Genomic DNA, 25,154 nt, shown 5'->3' with positions numbered 1-25,154 from the left:
TCATTGAAAATGCTCTTAATCTGTTGTACAGTGTTGGTGATCTTATAGCGGTTTTGAGTGAACTCAAATCAGTTTCTTGGTTGGGAGGTCATGTGAAACACTGGCTTAAGAAACCAGGATATTTTAATTGAAGCTGGGTGGGTGATTGAGATGGAGGTGCTTGTTCCAGAACTACTATTAAACCATGTTATATTTGGCTGATGATTTAAAGTCCAAACTAGGCCATGGTGTTTATCTTTAGTTAATGTGGCCCCATGATTGGTTCATCTTTGGATACTTTGTGGAGTAGTTTAGGTTTAATGGAGGCATGTTCTACATGTGGTGGTAGAATGAACTGTTGCTTCAGACAAATGAAGGACTTTGGAATGCTCCCTGTGTAATTGTTACAAATATAGTCCAGCCCTTTGCTTGCTCTCAGTTTGCTTGCAACTGGAAATGAAGTTTTAATTATTATTTTTTATGTGGGAAATTTAAATATCTGATCCCCAGCTGTGCATTCTGCTACATATGTAGACATATGTAGGGTTTAAGTTCAAGATGCATCATTTCCCCAATGGGCAGTCTTAAGAGCCTACTGGATCAGGCCCACCTAGTCTAGCATCATGTTCTTCCAGAGGCCAACCCAGCTGCCTTGTGCAAAGCCTGAAAGCAGGATCTGAGCACAACAGCAGCAGTCTTCCCACTTGTAGCTCCTGACAGCAACTGATATCCAGAGATATACTGCCTCTGACAGTGGAGGTAGAGGTAGACACATAACCATGGTGGTTACTATCAGCTGACAGCCTTCATGAATTTGTCTCATCTTCTTTTAGAGCAATCCAAGTTGATGGCACTCGCCACTTCTTATGGGAGCCTTATACAGTACTTGGAACTGATCTTCATTGTTTTGCCTAGAGAGAAATTGTGCTTCTGTAGTCGGTGTGTGTGTGATGGAGATGCAACAATAATAGTAGCGTTAACAGTTTGCTTTAGTAGTTGTTGTTGCATCCTATTATGCATGAGTCTTCCAGTCACTGAAGAGGCCCCCAAACAGAAAGCGGTGCTTAGGCTGGAGTTTAAAAAAGGCATGGAACCTGTGACCCTTATACCTATGCCGGTTCCTAAAGCATATTTTATCTGTGGAATTTGTACATGGATGCTTGTAGTAGTTTCAGATACTGTGCCTCTTTCTGTTCCATTTCAGAGTTGCAAGCAGACACGGTGCGTCTGTCCTGTGAAATTGCGCCATGTAGATCCCAAGAGACCCCACCGTCAGGATCTCTGTGGAAGGTGCAAAGGCAAACGTCTCTCTTGTGATAGTACATTTAGTTTTAAATATATTATTTGAGCAGGATAGTAGCGGAAGAATCCTTAATACAAATTTGCAATGACGCAGATATTTTGTTTGGAAACAGCAGGCTGCAGCAGTGGAAAGCCTGCCAATGAAGCTGTAGTAAAGCAATTGTGAATCCTAATGCAACCTAATGTCCACTTCATTTTTTTGTAATTGTATTAAGGGGGAGGGACTCTGCCTGGCATACTGTGACTCAGCTAGATTTTTTTGGAGAGAAGACTTGAAAAGCAAGTTCAGCAAAAAGAGGGTGGTGTTGCTGGTGATGGGAGAGCCTTATTTAAACCTTCCTACCCATCTGTGTGGAGGAATGTGTACCAGGCTTTTCCTTGTTACCCTCTTGCTATGAAATGCTTCCATGTAGAACCTAATGCACACTTAAGTGGCCCCAAACTGGGAAATGTAATTGTATGTATGAGTTTCACGTTGACAATTGCTCTGTACAGGGCAGGTAAAGTTATGGGAAATAGTTAAAATTTCTGGAGAATCAAATATATAACTGATATGAAAAGGGGTGGAATAGCAGTGAATTGTTTAATGCTAGAAGTAGGAGGCAGTGATGTATAGTCCTTTAGATTTCTTCAACTGAGATGTACTTGAATGGTGCTGGGTAAAAACTAGACAATTGTTCTGGATCTAAGTTGTATGCATAACTGAATATTGATAGGTACAGTGGGTACAGTATTTGGTACAATGGGAGAACTATTTCCGACCAATGCCAGTTTAAGTTTGTAGGTGAGTGGCAGGATATGTCTAATGGCTGGCCATCATCCAAAATTGAGAGATTAAGATTCTCTGTCTTGAGCCAAGACAGTGAATGGCATGCTTCTAAACGTTACCTACAACTTTCATGATGAGGCGCTATCTGAGTGAATGTATAAATAAAGGGATTGTGATGCTTCATCATGGCTTGTAACTATTTCATTTCTCTCTGTGGGTGTTTTCATTCAAAGCGAGTGACTTTTTCCTTTGACCCTTGCGTTTAAACCCCCGCCCCCCAAAAATGGAACTTTGACCTGAACCCCCCCAAAACGGGGGTAGATCATTGGCAGATTTTAATTCTGAAAGTAGATAGCAGTCTCTCGGGAGTTGGCCACCCCTGCGTTACATGAATGGACCCGCAGTGATCCCTGGGCTTCCATGCCACCACTCTGTTAGGAAGTGAAGCTTAAAGCTTCAATTTGCCATTGTTTCCTATTACATCTGAAAACAGAAGTCTGTTGGTGGTTGCAAATGGAAGCTTTAAACTTTCTCTTCTAGTACTTGGACAGCATATGAGCCTAAGGCTCACTGTTGCACATTCTCAAATGGAAACCATGCTTTGCTGCTATACTATGTCAGTATAGTTGATATAGTGTAACTATTATTTATGGAAGGCTAGGGAATTACTGTTTGGTTAAAGCGGTTTTAAGATTATCAGAGGCAGCTGAAACTGTCACTGGCCACACTACTAGAACTACATGATCCGTGCTGCAGTCATTTAAATACTAATATGTAGTGTTGCTTATACTTCCAAATTGCTGTGTATTGCTAAATACTTGCTTTCTAGTATCAACTTTAAGTGCTAAGGTTCTGAAGTTTCAAATGGCTTGCTTGATACACTTTACCCAGGGCTTGCTTCTGGATAGAAGCTACTATGATTGCAAGAAAATAGGTTGTAGTGTTAACTGGGCACACTCCAACTCCTCTTTAATACCTCCCATCAAGCAAAACTGCCCCATCAAATGATTACTTGTGTATTCAATGTGTGTCATGCATCTTACAGATTTTTTTGTACAGCAGTTTGTACAGCATGTTTTTCAGTGATACAATATATTTCCCAACTTTTTTAAAAGTCCAGCAGTGCCACACAGGAATACGTGTTGCAATTTTGTCCTGCAAATGTTTCCTTCCTGGTCAGCAACGGGAGTGGGGATGTGGGATATTGAATTCACTAAGGGATGGGAGATTTCTCAATAGTCAAGGCCTTGTCCTACTGCTAATGATCCCTTCAGCCACTCAAGCGCCTTTCCCTATTCTGTGTAGTAGCATCTCCTTAGGCCCAATCCAATGAAAAGCATCTCTGAAGTCCCAGTGATTTCAGTGGGAGAAGCTTATAAATGAAAATAATGTTTATTGTTATCTCACTGATTGTTCCAAGTACTTGCATGCAGATCCACCTTATACATCTTACTCACCTTGCCTGTGTTTGAACTAGCACTCCAGGCTTCCAAGGTTATGGAGATCCTTTACCTGGAGATACCAGAGATTGAATTTGGACTGCAATGCATTTATCTATTATATTCTACCACTGAGCTATGGATCTCCCCCCCCCCCAAATTGGCACAAAAATGAGTTTGGCTCAATTCTGAACTATCAGTAACATATACAAATAAATAACTCGGGAGAACCACCACAGCATGCAAGTTTTGGAGCAGCTCCCTCTCTACAGCTCTTTTATTTATTATCTACAGTTACACCTAGTAAGTCATGCAGTGCAATTACAGCACTGCATACATCATGTATGTTTGGTTAGAGGATGTGTATTGTATCTTTGTCTCTTATTATAGCTAGTCTATTTATAAGCCTGCTAAGGTTGTCAAACCGTATGCAGGACTTCTTAGGAATATCACTTTTATGCTTTATTCTATTTACATGTTTGCATACATACCCCACAATCCTTTTCAGAAAATACACAAGGTAGCAGATATGAGATTTTATTTTACCAACCCTCCCCAAAGCAAAAAGAAACACAAAAAGGCCAATAGAAGATGTAAAAAGTATAATACACCACTAAAAACTACACATCCCCTTTTAAAAGTGTATTAAATAATTAGGAACATAATCTACAGTACCACAGAGCCTTCAAAATAATTAAATTATATCAGGGTAAAAAATAATACAGTGATTATGAATGTGTGGATTTTGAAAAGTAACAGAACTTGTGTCAGCAGTCCAATGGTATGCACAGTGCCTTAATTTAATGTATTTCAGCATAATTACATGTCTACTCCATTTCCCCAGTGGAAAAAAGGCCATGATAAGAGATTTCATGTCTACATTCTACACCCTGACATTTCAGAGCCCAATTTTTTTGCTTTAACATCACAGTGGGTAGGGAGAGATGCATAAAGTACAGGGCATTTGTTCCTTCAGGAATCATGAGACATTCATACTTTTTTGCTTCTAAAAAAGTTTTGGTTCCAATAGAATCCAGTTTATTTTGTGCTACAAGATTTTGACAAGGAATTCTAAAGTATATTGTAGGTTTTGGTAGTCAGTGGTCTCTCCCTTCTACAGTCCCAAATTCCTAAGCGTTATCATGAAAATACAAGCAAGTTTACACCTTTTCTTGAACTCTAGAATACACAGATGTAGATCATGTATTCCTTTAACAGCCACTATTCTCTCCCCCTCCCCCCAGCTTTATACACTATTCTCATGTAACAGTGCATTGCACAATTGTACAAGAAAAATACTGGATTTTACACTATACAATTTCTAGAGTATGTACAGAATAAAATAAGTTAACTTTTCTAATGAGTTGCTGAGGAGCAACATATATCTTTTAATATACAGTTTAAAGTCTCTGCAGGCAGCTACTTTTTGGTTAGTCGTTATCAATATTTGTAATAAGCGCTGATCAGAGAACTGAGCAGCATTCCAAACGAGTTAGATATATTATTTCTTTTTGAAAACTGGATAATTCCAGTTTAAAATATTATTAAATGCCATAACATTTACAGACTAAGAGTTAAATCTAATAAAATATTTTTTTTCTTCCAAAAATAATCTTGCAGTGCTTTTTTAGGCATGCTCAGACCATATCAAACATCCATACCTTCAAAATGCAATTGTCAGATATCCATTCATTCCTACTTTCACACATAATTCACCATTATAGACGAAGGGAGAGTAAATACAACATTGATAAATCAATGGAGTCTGCAGTCTTTCCAGCTCCAGTATGACAGCACATTCCTCATGACATTGCCAAGTGTATTAATTTGGCATCACCTGATGATTTATTTGCTGCTTGAAAGCGAAGAAGTCTCGCAGGTCTTCAGCCAAAATAACCAGCCTTGATTTTTAGCCTCATTTACCTGCTTTTAATTGTCTCACTATCAAGAGGCCATTATTGCAACAAGTCTTACATTTCTGTTTTTGAAGACAATAATGCATTTGTAGGCATTGTTTTTAGCCCTTTTCTTCTAATGCAGTTTTGTATATAGTTATTTTCAAAAAGTGTCCATACTGTCCATACACAGCTACTGTTTAAGAAAAAGTTAAGGTGATGGCTATGAGGTTTCAAAAACCTTCATTTCTGAATAACATAGCTTGCTCCCAGTACTTCACTGGTCATCACAGGTATGGTTTCTGTCACAAACAGCAAGTTTCAACAGATATGAAAAGGTGCTTGATAATATTGAGACCATTTCAGTTCTTCTCTGTGGGACAGTAGTTTTTAAAATCCAGTGCTCAAACTTCCCACTGCTGTATGTTTTGCCAGAAGCTGATAAGACTGCACCATGCGCAGTGACTCCCGGATCTCTAAATTTAGTTCCATTAGTTTTGAGCTGGCTTCTGACATATCTTGTTTTGAGCCAACTACTGCAAAACTGCCAGTCTGGCCCAGGGTCTGATGACGGAAATATATCTGCAACAATGTTTGTACTGGGTCATCTTCAGAACTGCCAAATATGTCATTGGGCCAAATACATCTGGAAAAACAGAAAAGATGCATTTAATGTCTTATAAAGAAGTTTATCATATTTCCATTTTTTAATAAAGTAGGCTTGCTTCAAAATTCTAGGTTAAAAACTATTATGCCTTACAGTTATGAGAGAACTTAACTCCATGTTTGGAGTTACCTTACAATTGTATTGATAAAATAAGAAATATACTGATGTAAGTAAGCCATTGCATAAAGGTCCCTCTCAATTTTATCCTTTTCAAATGAGAATATTAGCAAATTGTACCTGAAAGCTTTGACCTGTACTATAGCAGACATAAACTCTTTATTCCTCAAAGTTTCAATGAGAGAATGAATGGCAGTCTCAGTGTTGGCTTGGGAAGCTTCTGGAATTTCCATTTCTTCAATACCACTGTCAGAAGCAGACTCTGCTTCCTTCAGAAAGGCTTCTAGCTGTGCAAGCTCCTCTGACATGTTTATTACCTAAAACAAAAGAAGATAAACTTAAGCTTTTGTACTAAAAACAATTTAAGCAGTGGGGACAGAGGGTTATTTTTTAAATTTGTAATCCGGGCATATTTCGGGTTAAATGCTTGCTCACAGAAGTACCTCAAGCACTTTATTCTGCCTTGATCAGACCACACCTGGAGTACTGTGTCCATTTCTGGGCACCAAAATTTAAGACTGATATTGACAAGCTGTAACGTATATAGAGGATAGTGACCAAGATGGTCAAGGGTCTGGAAACCAAGCCTTAAGAGGAATGGTTTGGCCTGGATCAGAGGAGACTGAGAGCCATCTAGCTAAAAGGCTGTCACATGGAGGCTGGAGCAAGCTTGTTTTCTCCTGCTCTGGAGCATAGGACCCGAACCAATGGCTTCAAGTTACAAGAAAGAAGATTCTGACTAAATGTCAGTAAGAGCTGTTTGACGGTGGAATGGAGTTTTTAAAACAGAGGTTGGATGGCCATCTGTAATGGATGCTTTCATTGAGATTCCTGCTTTGCATGGGGCTGGACTGGATAGCCCTTGGGGTCCCTTCCAACTCTTAACTGCTTACAATATAAACTTGGAAATTTTGGTATATGTGTATCAGAAACTTTGACATCAATCCAACTGCAACTGGGTGATGGTTGAAATTATAAAGTGAAAATTGGTTATGTACCATTAAATGTGCATTAGAAGACAGAGTACAGAATGCTCATAATGGATACTGATGTCCTTTACAAATGTGATTAACCTTGTAAGTCAGATTGTTTTACCCTCTTAAAACAAAATTGACCATCTCAAGCAGTTCACTTTTAACAAACACGATTAAAAACGTTGTGGTATTTTCTTTACCTCTGCCTCTTTTTTAACTACATCCACTTGGCTGATAAGTTTACAATATGCTTGGAAGAGAAGCAACAACTGGAAATGCAACTTATATAGCCTCCGGCACAACTCCAACTCCTGTAAATGAAAAAACCAAGGTTATTATCTTAAATTCAGTATATTAATCAACTATATAATAATCAGACAATAAAGTAACACACTGCTTGTCTAGTGAATAATTTGCAATATAAAAAATAGTTATTTTCACAAGCTAATGCAGTAAGAAGCTAATGAAAGCTGTAGATGTATAATTAAAAAGTGGTGTTGCCCTTATAACTTTACCTTTTAAGAAGGGCAATTGTATTTACAACAAAGAAAACAGAAAGGGATTCTCATGACATTTCAGAAATGCCATGCTCTAGCAGGGAAGAAATTGCTTCTATTTCTACTGGTGATGTCAGTTTTAATTCTAGGCCACATATCAAAATATGGTATTTATGTTCAAGCACATTGTTTCTTTCCACAGTTAATACATTTATTAAAATATACACTCTTATGCTTTCCAGTTCTACAGTAGCACGACAACTGTAAAAGCAATAAATTCCTGAACAAAATTGCAATATTACTTCTCTGCATATTTTCACATGTATGTATCACAGGGGAGATGGGTGTTAAGATTGTTTTACACCAAAGCAGCAAAGCAAATGGTAATGGAATCACTTGCTACTAATCTACCATCTAAAAGGGGCTGGCATTTTAAGAGTTAGAACTATATAGGTAAGTGAAGCAAACACTATTTCTGTAATCTAAATGAGACACAGCTATATCACAAATGGACAAGAGACAAAAATGAAACCAGTTTCTTTACTGGCATGGTTAAATATTTGATAAATCAAGAGCCATCACTTACTGCTAGAATTTCCAAATGCTAAGCAAGAACGTGAGCAGGTCACAAAAATACAAAAAGGAAAAAAGATCATGAATTAGTATAGAAGATCATTTTAAATAGGGTCTCAGATGTCCCATATAAACTAAAAGAAGAATAACGTTCAAAGAAAGCTTCACTGTGTGTAAAAAGTCTAGGCAGAATTCAAAGATAACTGAATTTGTAGATGTACTACTTGTCTTGCTTTCATGCAATATGACAAAATTATATAGCGTAAAGTAGAGGGCATTTGTAAAATTCTCACATTTACCGTATTTTTTGCTCTACAGGACGCACCTGACCATAGGACGCACCTTGTTTTAGAGGGGGAGAACAAGGGGGAAAAACTCCTCTCTGCACAGCGCCCCTTCAGCGAAGCGGCAGGCGAAACAGAGCCCCTTCCTTTTCTCCTCCCGCTTAGCTGAAGGGGCACTGTGCCTTAGCTGAAGGGGCACCTACCCTTCAGCGGAAGGAACCTGAAGCCTCTGGAGCTTGGAGGGAGCGCTCCCACTGCGCTTCGGAGGCTTCGCGTTGCTATCGCTGAAGCCAAGGAGCCTGCATTCGCTCCATAAAACGCACACACGTTTCCTCTTAATTTTTGGAGGGGAAAATGTGCGTCTTATAGAGCGAAAAATACGGTAATTGGAAAGGAAAGAGCTGCATGCATATATTCATTAAAAAGATAAAAAAAAGAAACCTTATGCATTTCAAGGTGTATCAACACAGCCAAATGATTTCCTATATTAGCAGACTACAGAGTTTATGTGCAGATAGACTGGGACCCAAAATGGAGGGAGAGGGAAAGGCAGGATAGGCTTTCTACAAGACAGCAAGCATTCATCCTTGCAGAAATAAATATTGGGGAGGGATTCCCCCCTTTCCCCTGAAACACACACGTACAGAAAACAACAACTGGGGCTGGAGCTAAGGGCAACGTATATATCCTGCTCTCAACTGGCCAGGGCTGAGAGGAAGCAAGAAAACCTGCTTGGAGCCCTAACAGGAAGGAGGGGGGAAGGTTTGGCTTGGAGGCTGTGCACCACATAGCAAGCGTTTTCTCAGGCAAAAAGTTTCACTTCCAAAGGATCTTTTAATACAGAATAAAGGAATCCCATGGCGTATGTGGAGAATTGACCTTAGAGGATGAACGGTCCCTAGAGACCAATTGTCCCCCTTCACCACGAAATACTTTCTTGTAGATAAATATAGCTAAAGGTAAAGGGACCCCTGACCATTAGGTCCAGTCGTGACCGACTCTGGGGTTGCAGCACTCATCTCGCTTTATTGGTCGAGGGAGCCAGCATACAGCTTCCAGGCCATGTGGCCAGCATGACTAAGCCGCTTCTGGCGAACCAGAGCAGCGCACGGAAACGCCGTTTACCTTCCCGCCGGAGCGGTACCTATTTATCTACTTGCACTTTGATGTGCTTTCGAACTGCTAGGTCGGCAGGAGCAGGGACCGAGCAACGGGAGCTCACCCCGTCACGGGGATTCGACCTGCCGACCTTCTGATCGGCAAGTCCTAGGCTCTGTGGTTTAACCCACAGCGCCACCCGCGTCCCCGTTGATAAATATAGCTTGCTTCTATTAAAACTCAAGTACTGGGCCCCACTTTTGTTGTAGCTTTGTCCCGCAGCCAGCTCTGCTCCCTAAGCCTCTCCACGCACCTGTATTCAACATTATGATCTTTGGCACTGCAATTGTGTTTCAGTGTTAGCAGAGCTGTGGGAGGAGCCCCATTTACCTAGCAACACCTCACCCATTTCCCCACTCTTTCTCCAGCTGGTGGTCTTGCATTGCAAGGAACCTTTACCTCACACCAACAGAGCAGGCAAACCCTGCTAACCCAGCAAAGGAGGTGATAACAGGGCCAGAGGAATGGGGCAAGGTGTGCCCCCCCCCCTGCAAAAGATGCAGAGGATCAGACTCTGTTTCCCAATACATTTTTTTTGCAACAAGTGTTTTTCAGTAAAAGTTGGGGAGGGTGATGAAGCAAAACCTTCCAGAGTGCAGGTTCTTTAGAAACTTCCGTACATTAACCTTTGGTCTGACCCCACAAATGTTAGAGGATAAGCACAGAAGACAATACTGTCACAAGCAGTTTCATCACCCTGATGCAATTATGCTCTATGCACCACCGGTATTCCACTTTCATCGTCAGCTTAAGTTATATTTATTTATACTGGCTTTGGGGGCTTTCTAATGCCAGGTGCTGGGCCATTTGTTTCTCATTTTGCTACTGCTTTGTGATTATGTATTATTTGGGTTTTAATGTATGTAGCTATTTTTATATTGTATTGATTTATCTCAGGTTTTATTTGCAGTGGAAACCACTTTGTGATTTTCTTCTTTTTAGCGAATAGTCAACAAATACAATTAAATAATAAATACATTCATTAATAAGGGGAGAAGAAGGGGGAAAAACCAGAAGGTATGAAGTAAAAAATTGAGAAGCCTGCTGAAAAGAGAGCTCTGAGTAGCTCTACAAAAACCCTGCTTCTAGCTACATTTTTTTGGCCCAAGCACAAGGGAGCCCCATATAGAGTGCCTTGCAATAATTAAATCTTGCGTAGTGCCTGAACTATGGTGGTAAAGCTCTCCCAGTCCAGGAACGGCTGAAGCTGTCATGCCAAGTGCAGCTGGTAAAAGGCCCGTTTAGGCACTGAAGCTACTTGGGCCTCCAGTGATAAGGCTGGATCCAGAAGTACCTCCAGGCTGTGTAGCTGCTCCTTCAGAAGGAGAGCAGCCCTGTCCATGGCAGGCAGTCAACCAATTCCTTAGACGTGGGAACAGCTCACTCACAGTGCAACCATCTTGCCAGGATTCAACCTCAGCTTATTTCCCCTCATTCATCCCACCGTTGCATCTAGGCACACCGTATCCTCTCTCGAGTCAAATATTAGAGAAGTATCACCAAGTGTCATCTACCTACTGATGGCATCTTGCCCCCAAACTACTCCCAGCTGATTCATATTGATATTAAATACCATTGGCAGCACCCCACAGTGTAACCATCAGGGTGCTAAAGAGCACTATCCTCATAATACCATGACAGTTGCAAGCATTTACTTGAAATATTGTTCTTGTTGTTGCATACTTGGTAATATTGTGGTATTAAGTATTAAAAAGCCTTAGCAAAGATGTTCCTGTAGTGCTTTCTTTCATGCACCTATTAGTTCCAAGTGCTACAGCTGTATTGTTCTGGAAAGCCCTTTGCAAATACAACAGGCAAGATTTTCATCACTCCAGTAATTGTTTTAAATGTACCCTTCTAGACGGGTCATAGGTATGTGCCCAGGACTAATTAGATTAGATCCAGCACGGCTTCTGGTCCAGACAGTAATTTATCTGATGAGCAGAGATGCAGCATACCAATTCTCTCGCTTGCAACAGCAGCTGCATAAAAGGCAGACGTGTTTTGGTACGCAGATGCTATCTGTCCTGCTTATCTGCTCAGTGTTATTAAGCCCAGACCCAGAGCCTGGCTCCTCACTTCAATAAGATGGAGAATCCATTATTCTCAGGCCAATGCTTCATAAAATTCCTCACACAGTTGTGATAACTGAAATGAAAACCTTTACAAGTAATCTTTAATCAGTCTGGGAATATGACTGCTACTGTGGCATACACAAGGTTTTCATATTAATGAATGGCATAAAATGGACCCAGTGACCAGGGCCTGACACCTACCTGAGCATCTGTAGTGGTTCCATGAATACCATCATCTGTACCAAATGTCCTCTTGCAATCTTTCAGCCACTACAAAATAAAACACAAGCATGATTACAAAAAAAAAACCACAACCACCCAGTGATGCTTGCAAGAGCCTGAAGAACAGAGAGATTGTATTTTGTGTGGACCACAAATTATCATAAATACAGACTGCTGATATAATGGACATATTGGACATCTTGTCGGATAACATCCTTATTCTTTCATATTTGAGATGTTTATTAATGGGGGTGAAGGAAAGGTTCATTTTTAGCCAGGTAGCAGAGAGGACTTGGCAGAAACCAACTTTTGCCAACCCGCTCTTGCAAACTCCTTTTGACTCTCATCTTCCTGTCTCTCCCCCCATCAAGTACATCTCTGGGTACAGGGGGGGGGGCTGCATAGGAGAAAAGGAATTGACAAAAGAATGCCCGCCCCTTCTTCCTCCAGTGGGAGTGTTGACAATGATCCAATGTAATAATGGTTTCTTACTAATCACTGAAGTATAAAGTGAAAGTTAGAAAAGAGAAGAAAATATCTACCATGCACAATCCAAACGAGTCTAATGGCAAGTAAGTGAGCTTGAAGCTGACCTCAAGAGGCAGACAGGATTCTCTGACATAGCTGACTCCTAGAGGCGTATTAGATTTTGATACCACCTGCTCCACTCCTGAACATTAGGCTAAGTTGGAGAGCTTGCACAAGGGGTCTTGGCTGAATCTCAGCCTGCCCAAGTAAAAGTGATAGAAATATGAGGGGACAAGCAGTAGTGCCAGCTGCAGTTAAACTACTTCCTCCACTTTAATATACCAGAACGCAATACTGCCTTTTCACACTTGGACTGGGTGCAATCCAAGACACTCGTGTTTGCCCAAGCTGAAATGCCCATGGAGTTGCTCAGTGAAGAGGCTTTGCCATTGTCTTTAATGCTGGAAGCAGCTGTGTGTGTCCTCTCACAGATCCGCCCAGCACAATGGAAGTGCTTGCATACATAGCAGTTCAATGTATACCTCTATCTTCCTACCTGTTTAAGGAGCCTCTGTACTGGGTTAACAGTTCAACTGTAGTGAAAACAGTATTTCAGGGAACTAATACTTTCCTAGCTATACTTGCATTCCAGCACAACTAGGTTTGGGGCATTGTTATTTTCTGTGCATTGCTATTAACTGACAGTATCCAAGTCATCTATGTATTGTTTATGCACAGAGAGTCCAGTGTCTGGTAACTTCAGAATGACCTCTGTCATTCTAGTGTACCAGAAGCTCTCAACATGAGGTTTCTGTAGTGATGGTGTCAAAAGATTGCCTGGGGATCTATTCCTGTATTCTGCCTATTTTTCAGTGAAGAAATGGTGAGTGATTAGGGCAGGGCAAAGGTTTGAGTGAGTCGCAGGAGTATTTTTGAAGCAACAGAAAGCCTTCAGGTTTGAATTAATTTCAATGTTTCACCCAGAAAAACAACCTCTGTTCTTAATGCAACGCCTATGTCCTCCCAACCCTATCATTTACAAGAATTCTCCATTGTATCAGAATCATCTAACATTCTGAAAATATTTCAAAGCTCAAGATTGTTTGCCTTTAACATTGTTACTTTTTAAAAGTCTTATGATACTATTGGTACTTGCCATGAAGCGTTCTCTTGCATGTATGTAACATGTCATCAGGTAAGAGTAATGCTCCACCTAGTGGTTTAAGGTGGAAATTGCTGCTCCAGTTGCAAAAACCTGAGACCTTACCATGATGACCTCCGCCAGTTTTTATTATGATAAGCCAAGACAGTAAGTGCCAAAAACAGAACAGTGGCATGACAAAAAAACCCCAACATGTGACACTCCCTATCCAGGAAACACGAAGTAACACAGAAAATGGGCCACCAATCATATGGAGAAAGGCAGCCTAGAAAAATGGTGAAACCCTCTACATGCATGTAGAGGAACCATTCAAGGGTAAGTACCAGTAGTATCTTTTCCATGTATGTCATGACATCAGGTGGGGCATACCCAATTTGACCTGAATAGGGTGGCAAACAATTGAGAGAATGAGATGCTGCCTATTGGTCCAGGAGGACATGGCTCCCAAAGGCTGCCTCTGGAAAAGCACAGACATTTGCCTTACAGTGTTTAGTAAAGGTTTTGAGACTAACCCAGGGAGCATTCAAGGAAAACGCTGTCCAAATTAGTCAAATGGGTCATAATTTTGGTTGGAGGAGTCAAATGCAAACCATTATATGCCAAAGTACTACAGGCTTTCAACAATCGTTAAAATAGCAGAGGATACTTTCTTGCCCAGAGAGACACGGGAAAATGAAATGAAAAAGGACTGAGACTGACGGAAAGGCTTGGTACAAGCAATGGAGACCTTCAGAGGCAACTCAAGGAAGAGGAGCAGAGGCGGGCTGGGCAGGAGGAGATGAAGGCTTAGCTAGATCTGTCAGAAAAGCTTCTTTCAACAGGTGAAGAACCCGGAAATCAACCTGTAAGGCATTCACAGGAGCAGTTGCGTAGTAGAAACAGGCAGAGACTGCTGATACCCTGCAGTGTGGCTACACAGGAAGAGTCCTGAAACCCGGAGAACTGCCGTGGGGAAGCGTCCCTGGTAAAAAGCTGACCAAGGTTTGCCTGGCTTCCTTCCTCATCACAAAAATTAGCAGCCACTTTATGCTGCCTGTGCACCAAACGCTGAGTGGGCTCAGAGCCCTTACCATTGCTGGAGCCGCCAATCTCCAGTTCAACCAAGGGCTCTGTCCAGGCATGAAATGACAAGGAGTCAGCAGTTAGCACAAAAGAGGTGGATGTAACGGAGGAAGCAGCCATTCCTCTCTGGGGATCTGACACTGGGGCCATAGCAGAGGCCTGCGTCTTGGCAGGTAGACAGCAAAGGGTAATACAGTAATGGCAGACCTCTGTTTGTATTTGCCCATAGGTGTGCGGTGTCTTGCCCGGAGCAAATGGGAGCACCTGAAGATGAGACTTTTTTTTTACAGTTTTAAATAATCAAGGAAGGGAACAAAGAGAAAAGGTGAGAGAGAAAACATGGTGGCTGTTGGCAGGAGAGGCTCTGAGAACAGTGCAGCAAAAAACAAAGGGCAAAAAACCACAGAGCCAGATAGAGGAGGGGGATATAGGTTTCCAACATTCACAGGCACAAAAGGCAAAAAATTAACAGGCCTGAGCTGATGACAAGGGGAGGCAGCTGAAGCCAACAACAGAGCAAGGTGAGGCAGAAATTGGAAGTGGATGGGGTTGTCATGGTAACACTTCAGCTTTTTGCAATTAGAGCAACGATTTCTGCCTTCAACACCTAGGGAGAGCAGTACTCCCACCTGATATCAGGATGTAAAATGTAATATTCAATATTAAAAAATCGTATGGATTGACAAGATATAGAAAAGACAAGATATAGATATACATCTCTTTGTATGGATAGAGTCATTCCTGGTTTACAATGATAAGCTATTTTAAAATGTCCCCAAGGATGTATGTGAGAGCTCCAGAGACATTAATGGTGAAATCAAATATTTTAATGTCGTATATTGGGCACACCCTACTAACCGCCCCCCCCCGCCCTAACATGGAGCATCCCCTCCCCCAAAAGTGAGTAAGAACTGAGCATGCTTAGTGGACATGAGAAGCTTACTGAGTGTTGGAAGGAGGAAAAGAAAAAGCAGAGGGAACGAGAATGTAGTGGAGTGGCTCAAACCCGGAACAGAAGCACTTCAGACTGCAATTTTTGTTGTTGTGCTCCATCTATTAGAGCAGAGGTGGGTAACCTTTTTGGCCTGGTGGGGAAGGGAGACAGCGATAGCTAATATGACTCTAGTGTGGGGCAGCTGGGTGTGGCGTGGGAAAACTGCAATTTTCAGCTGTTTCCTCTTTCCACACAATGCAACAAGCCAGGCACCACAATACATTATTTACCTGTTCTGCTGCCTCTCTTTTAGCATTGTAAGTATCCAGATGTTCTTGAAGCTCGAGCACACTGAATTTCAAGGTTTCCAATAAGCCATAGGACATCAGCTGTGATATAAAAATAGCCTTAATTATTGCTATGTATTCCACTTATGAATCACTTCCCATAAAGTATCCCAAAGCACTTTCAACAGTAAAAACCATTATTTTTACATATGAAGTTGTTTTTAATTTCAGATCCAATACAGTTTCAGACTGGGATAAAGATCTTCACTTAAAAAGCAGGTTGGAAAAAAGAATGGCATTCAATAGGCACTGACAATACAACCGATACGGCATCTGCCTGAAGCGTAATGGGAAGCAGTTCCAAAGGACAGGTGCTGCTACAGATGTTACAGGAATAGAACACATACACACTTATAATTTTGGTACTAAACATCTTCATAATCAGAGATCCACTGAATTTGAGACTTGACTTTCAACCTTTTAACTGTCAAACATTATTCAGATAGATGACAAAGTTCTGGACATTTAAAAGGAAAAATTTACTTGAAGCAACCACAGAGAATTTAGGAAGCCAAGTCACCTTCAGCCAGTTTATGCACTGAAGCTACCATTATAATATTTTTAAGTGGAGTGATTCTTTGCACATCTCAAATCACAGAACATTCTGTACCTTAGTAGCAAAGTTCACTAGACATAGGCTCAGCATGTGTTAATAAACGTAAGATATTACCGTTTCTGCATCCACAAAAACTGTTGGGCATTCAGAACACATCATCATAACGTCCAGTGAACTTTTGAATTTTGTTCCAATTCGCTGTAGATTCTCCCCAAGAAAACTGATGGATTCATGTGTTATAGCCCCAAACTTCCTTTGAATGTTCTAGACACGGGAATATTAGAAAGACAGAGAAATATTTTCACTTCCTTTTCTTCAGCACGGCAGGCAACATTGCTAAATGGGAGTTCACATGTAAGCCTAAATTTCCCTTTTTCCTGTGCTTGGGGGTGGGATTGTGCAGTCTTAACAGATGGGACAGGGCAAATCAGTTTATCCTAAGGGAGAGTTATCACCATATTACACTGAGAATATCTTCTGAAGCACTCTTCTAATGTTGCATTAAAAGGGGCCTGGTTGTTTGAGTGTACAGTGGACCCTCGGTCTCATTACCTTCAGGTAATGTAACTTTCGGGTTGTAAACCAAGCAAACCCAGGAGTTTGCGGGCTAAGGCCGGGCCTCCGGAATGGATCTCGTTTGTAACCGGAGGTACCACTGTACAGTGGTACCTCGGGTTAAGTACTTAATTCGTTCCAGAGGGCCGTTCTTAACCTGAAACTGTTCTTAACCTGAAGCACCACTTTAGCCAATGGGGCCTCCCGCTGCCGCTGCGCCACCGGAGTACAATTTCTGTTCTCATCCTGAAGCAAAGTTCTTAACCCGAGGTACTATTTCTGGGTTAGTGGAGTCTGTAACCTGAAGCGTATGTAACCCGAGGTACCACTGTAGTGCCAATAATGCCAAGGTTGCAGGTTTGATCCCCGTATGGGACACCTGCATATTCCTGCACTGCAGGGGGCTGGACTGGACGATCCTCAGGGTCCCTTCCAGCTCTACAGTTCTATGATCAACATGGTAATAGTTCTAGGTAGTGACAGCCAACTCTTATACATGGAGGTATTCAGGAACAATACTTTACACCTCATAAGCATACCTATGCAATGCCACAGTCACCTGACAATACATGATGTGGAAAGTCTCACCCCTAGAGACGGTTATCCCTCTGATGGTGGCTAAGGGAAACAAGTAGCTTTCTAACAGAGGAATCGTAAACAGTGACAATTTAACATCCCTGCCCCTCTTCCCCAAAATCAGATACACACCAACACAAATGTTTCAGTACTAGATGTTTCAAAATAAAAATGGCAAACAAAGGGAGATTGCGGATAGTTACCTGAAACAACCTAGAGAACACATGAAATGTATAGACAGCAGAAGAGCCATCAGTGTCCGAGAGCATCTGATTAACGTGGCAGCGCCAAGCTTCCTCTTCATCATCATATGCCTGTGGCTGAAAAGCTGCCAATATGGCAGAAAGAAATGGGGAAGGAGGTGGAGATGTCTGGACTTCTGGAAAACCATCCTGTTCTTCATCTTGACTGTAAATAAAGCAAAAACAAGCATGCTAAGTAAATGCTGTTTCAGATCTTTTGACTTATTGCCCTTGGCATTGTGCAAGGCATTCTAAAACGGGCCTGTAGATCAGTTTGAAATGATGTCAGAAGCAGGGCCTAAAACAAAGAGCAAGTTGCTGTTTTGCTAACTTAATTATCTAATGTTTCAAACATACAGCAGATTCTACAAAGCAGAATTTTAGAAGAATGTTGTTCAACTTAACAAGGATTCACGGAAACTGAATAAATTCTTACAAGCTGTAGGCTAGTCTCCCCCCACCTGGAAAAAAATTTAAGTAACATCTGGGGAGGAAACCCTTTATTACTTATTTTAGGACTTTATCTAAAAGCAGTTTAGGAAAGAATTATGATGCCATTGTCATGTCATGAGCCCAGTTCTCATGTCATGTACAACCCTAGTTAAAAACAAACAATGGGTAATGTGAATGCACAGTGTGCTGGCGCATGTTATTAAAAAGTCTCCCACTCCAGCTGCTGCCATGAAACAAGCCACAGTTTGCTTGCCATGAGATCCAAACCTGGGCTTGTGGTTGGTTTCTCTAAATAGCCACAAGAAGTTTGGCTTACCACTTGTGATTTGTTTGGGGAAGCAAACCATGAACCCAGGGTTAGTGCATCATGATAAGCTGGCTTTTTTCCTGGCAGTGCAGCAACAGTAGGAGTGAGGAAGGTGCAGACAAATTTGAACTTTTCAGCAGCACGGACCAGCAGTAAAACAACCCCAAAGCATCACAGAAATTAGAGGCTTGGAATGCCACTGGCAGCGTAAAGGTAAAGGGACCCCTGACCGTCTCCAGTCACGAACGACTCTGGGGTTGCAGCACTCATCTTGCTTTATTGGCCGAGGGAGCCAGTGTACAGCTTCTGGGTCATGTGGCCAGCATGACTACGCCGCTTCTGGCGAAGCAGAGCAGCACACAGAAATGCCATTTACCTTCCCACTGGAGTGGTACCTATTTATCTACCTGCGCTACTGCAAATAAACTGGTCTCTAAGGCAATAGTGAATGAATCAATACTGATATTACTTTAATGAAAGAAAATACATATGGCTTCAAATCAGTTTTACCTAGACAAACCAGAGAAGTCAGCTTCTTCTTCTTCACATCTTTCATCTAACTCTTTCAAGGCAAGGGTAACATCATCTTCACAGATCGATTCAGTATAACTATCAGCAGTGGGGTGCTCTGGAATTTCAGGAGTTTCTTCTAGTTCCAGGGGTTCTTGACAGATCAAGGACTCTTGCTGCTCTTGCAAAGCAAATGATCCAGTATCTTCACTAGCTGTACTAACTTGTTCATCCTTTATTGGTGAACTGCCATCCTGCAAAGCAAGCAGCAGAGTCTTAAAACTCACCCAGAAGTAAAATGGGATCATCAAATACTGCTAAGGAGCAGTGTCTCAAAATCCCAAAATGTTAAATTGCATTATTTCTTGACAGAGAAAGAATATTCTAAAACTCAGCAAAGTGTATCAGTCAAAAAAAAACAACCAAAGTAGGCAATGCAAACCTTCCCCACCGTATTCTAAGGTAACTAATTATATTTAATGTATCAAAACACTGCTCACAAAAAAACATATTCCCAATATCTTTGTTGCTTATCAAGCAGAGGAAAACAATCTTCTGCTGTCAGCAGCAAGCTTCTCTTGTTAGGAGACTTCATCTTTCCGTATATAAACTGAATCGTGAAACTAGACAGCTAAATGCAAAAAAGAGAGTAAAATCCTGAGGATGGAACTTTGTTCCTTTTAGCATCATTCAACAGAAATTACGTCTGCAGCTTCTAACAGATGTGCCTTACTGATTGTACCGAGGCTACAAAGAAGAAACTGGCAGGATAAGGGGTGAATGCTTCTCCCACAGTATGCACAATGGAATGCAACCATGCTTTAGTCCAAGCAACAAGATACAAGCTCACTTAACCAAAGACACCAAATATTTTGACAACGACTGTCATCATTTTCTGTTTTCCAAGAATAATGACATCTACTGCCTTCAAACAGTCTATATTTTTAAAAGATAAGTGCAATTTCCTCAAACAGATCACACACATTATGTTTACCCTGTATCAAAACAGGATTCTTCACACTCATGAAAATTTAAGAATCATAGTACTTATTGCAAAGGCCAGCAGGAAAAAGCCCTGAATATGATGGCTAAAGGTTTTTGAAGGATTCAACAAAAAGTTGTATCCAGAGCTATCTGTGCTGAAGTGGAACTGACATCTGCTTGCCCAACAGGACTCCCTCTTCTTCCTTTGCAGTCCCTTGTCGGCCCTCAAAATCTGTTTTGGAGGGTAAAGTGAGCAGATTTGGGGGGGGGGGTGCTGCAAGGGGGAAGAAGAGGCAGATAAAGTCCTGTTGCATAGGTGAAAGTTCACTCTTGCAACATTAGAATCTGCCCTGTATATATCAGACCTTTTGTAAATGGCACTGCTCATCATGCAATGTAGCAAAGTTAAAGGTCCTAAATACTAGCTCTGTAGGGCAGCGCCCCGTCACAAGCTCTCTTATTCCTCTCCAATTGTTTTAGGGAGACTGCTGTGCTATCACTTACCTTCACCCCAGTTACTGCTGCTAGTGCAATTCGTGTCTGCATCTGATCAGTTTGCAAGGCTGATAAAAGGGGCAAATAAGCTCTTTGCAACTGCCTGGAAACATCAGAATGAATTAAAGGCCCTATCACCTGCAGGTTGAGCAAATATGTCAAGTTGAAGGGGCCCATTTGATCTGACCCTCTAAAAGGGGTAGGGAAGTTCTAGTCTGGGGGCTTCATTTGGCTTGACAGGGATCCTAACCTGGCCCACAACACCATTTTCCCCAAATCATGGCCACCTAACCCCATACCTGATAGCATATGTAATGTGAGGTGTGACAGGTATGGAAATAGCTCCAATGGAGCAGGATCCTAAAGTGAGATTGTTCCTTGCAAGTGGAGCTATCTGGAGAGATCCATTAGGATCAGCTGCGCTCGACAATTTGGCCCCGGGAACTCCCCAGTGCAGTCAAGGCAGCTCTTCTGAAGTAGGATGCATGGAAACCGTTTGCTAAAACACAGCTTTCTTGGCAAAGCAGCTTGTTGCTGCGAGTGTGCCGTCAAAGAGGAATTGCTCCACTAGTGCAAAGCGGTTTGCAGTGAAACAGCTTGCTGAAATGGGAGGGAGCTCTTGTTTGCACAAGCCGTTTCAATGCAAAGCACTCTGTGCTAATGGGGGAACCCTCTTTGAAATGGCACACCTTCAAAGAAGGCCACTGTAACTGCCCATCAGCCAAACTTTGACAGGTGTCATCATCTGATGCCATTATGGCGCCAGGTGATTGACTGGTGGGTGGCCACATCCATCTGTCAAAACTGGCCTATGGAAGGTGGGGAACTTAGGCCTAGTGGCTAGATCCAGTTCCCCACCTCTACCTTAAGAGGCCATGAGCAGCAGTTGATTGCTTAGTTTTTTTCTCCAAAGCTGTCTTATGATGGCTTTGAGTGGCTCAGAAAAAGAGGAAAAACAATGTGTCATTAACTACTCTTGTACAGATTAGTTTAACTTTTAGTTTTTCCAGTAAGAACTACAGATCAGAGGTGGACTGCTTCATCTTTGAAGTTATTGCATATTTAAAAAAAAAATGTTTGCAATGGCAAACACAAACTTAAAATACTCACTGATTTCTTATCAGCTACCAGCTGGGAATCTGGCTTACTCCATATAGCATTTCCATTAAGAGAAAAAAAAAATGCCACTAGCATATAGATCTCCTGTTCAAATGGACTAGCTGAATCAACCAGTTGCTAACACAGCTGGCCTGAGGTTCAAATTTCAATGAAAGCACCCAATCACAAAGACAAAGCAAAAATGGGGGGAGGAGGAAGGGGGGGGGGAGAGGGAAGACCACAGGAAGATAATTGCTGCATCCAGAAAACCATCTTGCTTATTCAATTATTGTTCTGCACCACAAAATATCCATTATTAGCCCTCAAACCTATTTTTAATCTTTGGTGAACATCTTTAGTTCATGAAGGAAATGATTGGTTTCCAGAAAACATTCTCGTTCCCTTATGCCACCACAACCGGTTCAATTAAACAATCAATTACAGAAGAAAATGCTTTCGGAAAGGAAGCAAAGAGATACTATACAGTGCTAGAAAGAGCCCAAATCAGCCATGCACCAGCAGCCCACATTATTCCCCACCTCAGGCAGCTGGTTGCTAGCATTATCTAGAGGGGAAACCTCCAAACTTGGGGTCTCAGCTCTGATTTGAAGCACTTCTTCCGTTCCAACACTGCTAGTGGAATCTTGAGACTGTTGCAGCGACCCAGAATTATCTAGTGCTGTGTCATCAGCAGCTGAGTCACTGTTTACCTAAGGAGACAAAAATAAAACAAGGATCAGCAGAAAAAATAAATAAACACAAACACCTCCAGCTAATTACAAAGCAAAATACAGGCAAAATTTTGCACTACTTACAAATTCAGTTACCACCTTGTGTATATCTACCATGTTGGAAACACATATTGAGGATTGGAAACTTTTTATTCTTAAAGCAAAAGGCACATTTCCATTGATAAAGCACAATGGAAACGCACTTTCCATTTTTATTTATTTTTTAAAAATCTTATATCCAAAAAGGAACTCAAGATGGCTGAAAAGCAGAAAGATCATACAATATTTAAAACATTTCTCTCAGAAATCAGGACCAAAATTTTAATAAGGAGTGGGGAAAATTTATGATTTATCTTAAAAACCATTGTAAACAATTAAAATCATTAGTAGGACTGGAATAACACTTGCAGTTTAAGGTTGAATTTTGGATATAATGGAGATGGAAAAGATTTGGATTATTAATAAAAGATGCAGGAGGAAATGGATTAACAATAGGACCCACAAAGGGAAGGAGGTCCAGGGGATTCTTTGGGATCTTGTTTTTATGTTGTATCTTGGATATGGATTGTGAAATATTAATCTGAAAAACCAACTAAATAATTATTTTTAAAATTTTCTCTCTCATACACCTCATTACAGTAGAACCCCGCCTTACATTACCCTCAGGTAATGTAAGCTTTAAGTTATGAAAGCGGCAAGCCTGGAAGTATATTTCTGGGTTTCATCACTCGCACATGCGCAGAAGCGCTCTACATGCTGAGCACATGTGCAGAAGCGGCACCCCCGGTTGTGGAAACCTCAGGATCCAACCGGAGCTCCAGAACGGATCCCGTCCACAACCGGAGGTACCACTGTACTAAAAAACAGAGTAATAAAACTTCAATATTACCATTGTAGCTGAACAACAATTAGCAATTTCTGGGATCACTAGTGAGAATTGGGCAGGTATTAAAATGATCAGGAACCACAGAATATTTAACCGAAAGTCTTTTACAAGAGCCATGTTGTTGTAGCCTGACAGTTGGCAAGGGGTGAGCAAATTATGCCAGAGCAGCATTCAGCGGATCACTCCTGTTAGCTGTCATTCAGGCAACTAGGAGGAGAGCAAGAGGCTGCATACCAACTTATCCAGTCACTGGGGTCAGCTGATCAAGCCATCCTGGACAGCCTGCATCTGGTGGAAACCAGGGTCTTTTTGGTGCCCTCTTTATGGAATCGTCTCTCTGAATTAAGGCAGGTGCCATAGCCAGAAGCAGCTTGATCCGAGCGGCAGCGCTTGCTTTCCAATAGGAGTGCTGCTGCCCATTACTGGGAAAGGGGCAAGACAGGAAAGTTGATGTGGTCAATGTGCTTCGCAGGCTCTCTGGTGGAAGTGCCACAGGACCCAACCAGGGGAGCTGCTTCTAATTGACACTGGTATTAAATTTAGGCACCTGCCGATTCCATCTGTGTAGGCCACATTTAGCTTTTAATACAGACTGGTTTCAATTTAATACACACTGATTGCTCCTGTTTTGTACATCTGTGTTAATTGTTGTGTGTTCTTGTTAACTCTGTACAGTGGTACCTTGGTTGTCGAACGGCTTGGTTCCCAAACAAATTGGCTCCCGAACACCACAAATCCGGAAGTGAGTATTCCGGCTCATGAAGGTTTTTTGTAAGCCGAATGTTCGACACAGTTTCAGATTTGAGTGCAGGAAGCTCCTGCAGCCAATTGGAAGCCGCAGCCAAGTTAGCCACTGTAACGCTAACTTGAGATTTTTATAGAAGGCAGTACAGAAATGTTTTAAATAAATATATACTGCTGTACTTAAAACACCACACTTCTCCATGCCTTCTGCAAAAGAGAGACCAAGTCAAAACTCTGAATAATTTACACACTTGATAGTACCATTCGAAGGTTAAAACAAGGAGAAAGCTATCTGAGAATAAATGTTTTACCATCTGTGATCGTGATAATATCTGACTTGCGGTCAGGGCTTCTTCCTCTGAAGATTCATCAGTATCTTCCTGATTGGTCAAGTTCAAGCTTGGGGTACTACCAGAATACTGATATTCTTGGAGTGATGGTGTGTCTCCCTTGTCAATACTATCCAGAGAACGCCTGCGGACTCCCCAGTTGAAGTTGTCCATACTTTCACCCTGTAATAAAGGTAATGTTCATTCTAAAGCTCTCAGAATACACATAATACTGAAATGAACACAGCAAAACAAAGCCACACAAATACTGAATTAATTGGGAGCAGAGTTTCAATCAGCCCTTCAAGTTAATTGGATATATAAATTCAATTAATGTTGTTTGTATTCAAAGTGTTTTAATACATGGCAAAAACAATTTCCTTAATGTTCCCTTGCAGATACCTTGTGTCTGGATGGCAATAGCTCAGTGTATTATTTTCTGTAGCCATATATCCTTAGCAATACAAGGTATCTGACTACCAAGCACAGACAGACAAATACATCACAGATGACAAGAGATGAAACAAGCCACTGCACCAGGCTGCAACTTACCTGCAGCTCCTGGTTCGCAAAAAGAAAAACACACATAATTAGAACGAGGACAAACACTTAAAGATACTTTATAATGGGGGCATTTTCTATACTGTATGCTTGCCAACAGTAGAAGACTGATTCAAGCTCTGGAAAAGCTTTTGCCAAAAAACCCTAACATTTCATTTTCTCCACATTGCAGTAAAATCAGCTAAAAAAAACATTATGAGACA

The 25,154-nt window shown here is 41.4% G+C and overlaps 2 protein-coding genes across 11 annotated transcripts in view; one reads left to right on the top strand and one right to left on the bottom strand.

Annotated features, from left to right (window-relative positions):
* Positions 1-25,154, top strand: part of ZAR1 (zygote arrest 1) — a 33,896-nt gene that overhangs the window by 5,593 nt on the left and 3,149 nt on the right. Inside the window, exon 4 of one of the 3 annotated variants that reach the window (XM_081209032.1) lies at positions 16,096-16,587. The exons of 1 other annotated variant lie outside the window; for it this stretch is intronic. In XM_081209032.1, the coding sequence (XP_081065158.1) occupies positions 16,096-16,122 (27 nt within the window). In that variant the 3' untranslated portion in view covers positions 16,123-16,587. Of the gene's footprint in view, positions 1-1,183; positions 2,255-16,095; positions 16,588-25,154 lie in introns of those variants that run through there. One more of the 3 variants, XM_081209030.1, reaches the window with a different exon arrangement.
* FRYL (FRY like transcription coactivator) overlaps positions 4,013-25,154 on the bottom strand; it is a 116,964-nt gene continuing 95,822 nt past the window's right edge. For 7 of the 8 annotated variants that reach the window (XM_081208553.1, XM_081208546.1, XM_081208547.1 and 4 more), the window contains 11 exons: positions 24,373-24,573; positions 22,240-22,410; positions 19,124-19,377; positions 17,815-18,019; positions 16,595-16,744; positions 15,868-15,966; positions 11,931-11,999; positions 8,226-8,243; positions 7,343-7,453; positions 6,289-6,485; positions 4,013-6,030 (listed from right to left, as the gene is read on the bottom strand). In XM_081208553.1, coding sequence (XP_081064679.1) covers positions 5,775-6,030; positions 6,289-6,485; positions 7,343-7,453; positions 8,226-8,243; positions 11,931-11,999; positions 15,868-15,966; positions 16,595-16,744; positions 17,815-18,019; positions 19,124-19,377; positions 22,240-22,410; positions 24,373-24,573 — 1,731 coding nt within the window. In that variant the 3' untranslated portion in view covers positions 4,013-5,774. The remainder of the gene's footprint in view (positions 6,031-6,288; positions 6,486-7,342; positions 7,454-8,225; positions 8,244-11,930; positions 12,000-15,867; positions 15,967-16,594; positions 16,745-17,814; positions 18,020-19,123; positions 19,378-22,239; positions 22,411-24,372; positions 24,574-25,154) is intronic. The other variant, XM_081208548.1, reaches the window with a different exon arrangement.

This window comes from Podarcis bocagei (genome assembly GCF_964188305.1).
Source record: "Podarcis bocagei genome assembly, chromosome: 9".
Taxonomy (NCBI): Eukaryota; Metazoa; Chordata; class Lepidosauria; order Squamata; family Lacertidae; genus Podarcis; species Podarcis bocagei.
The sequence above is the reverse complement of the archived record's forward strand: the minus strand, read 5'-3'. Positions and strand labels throughout refer to the sequence as shown.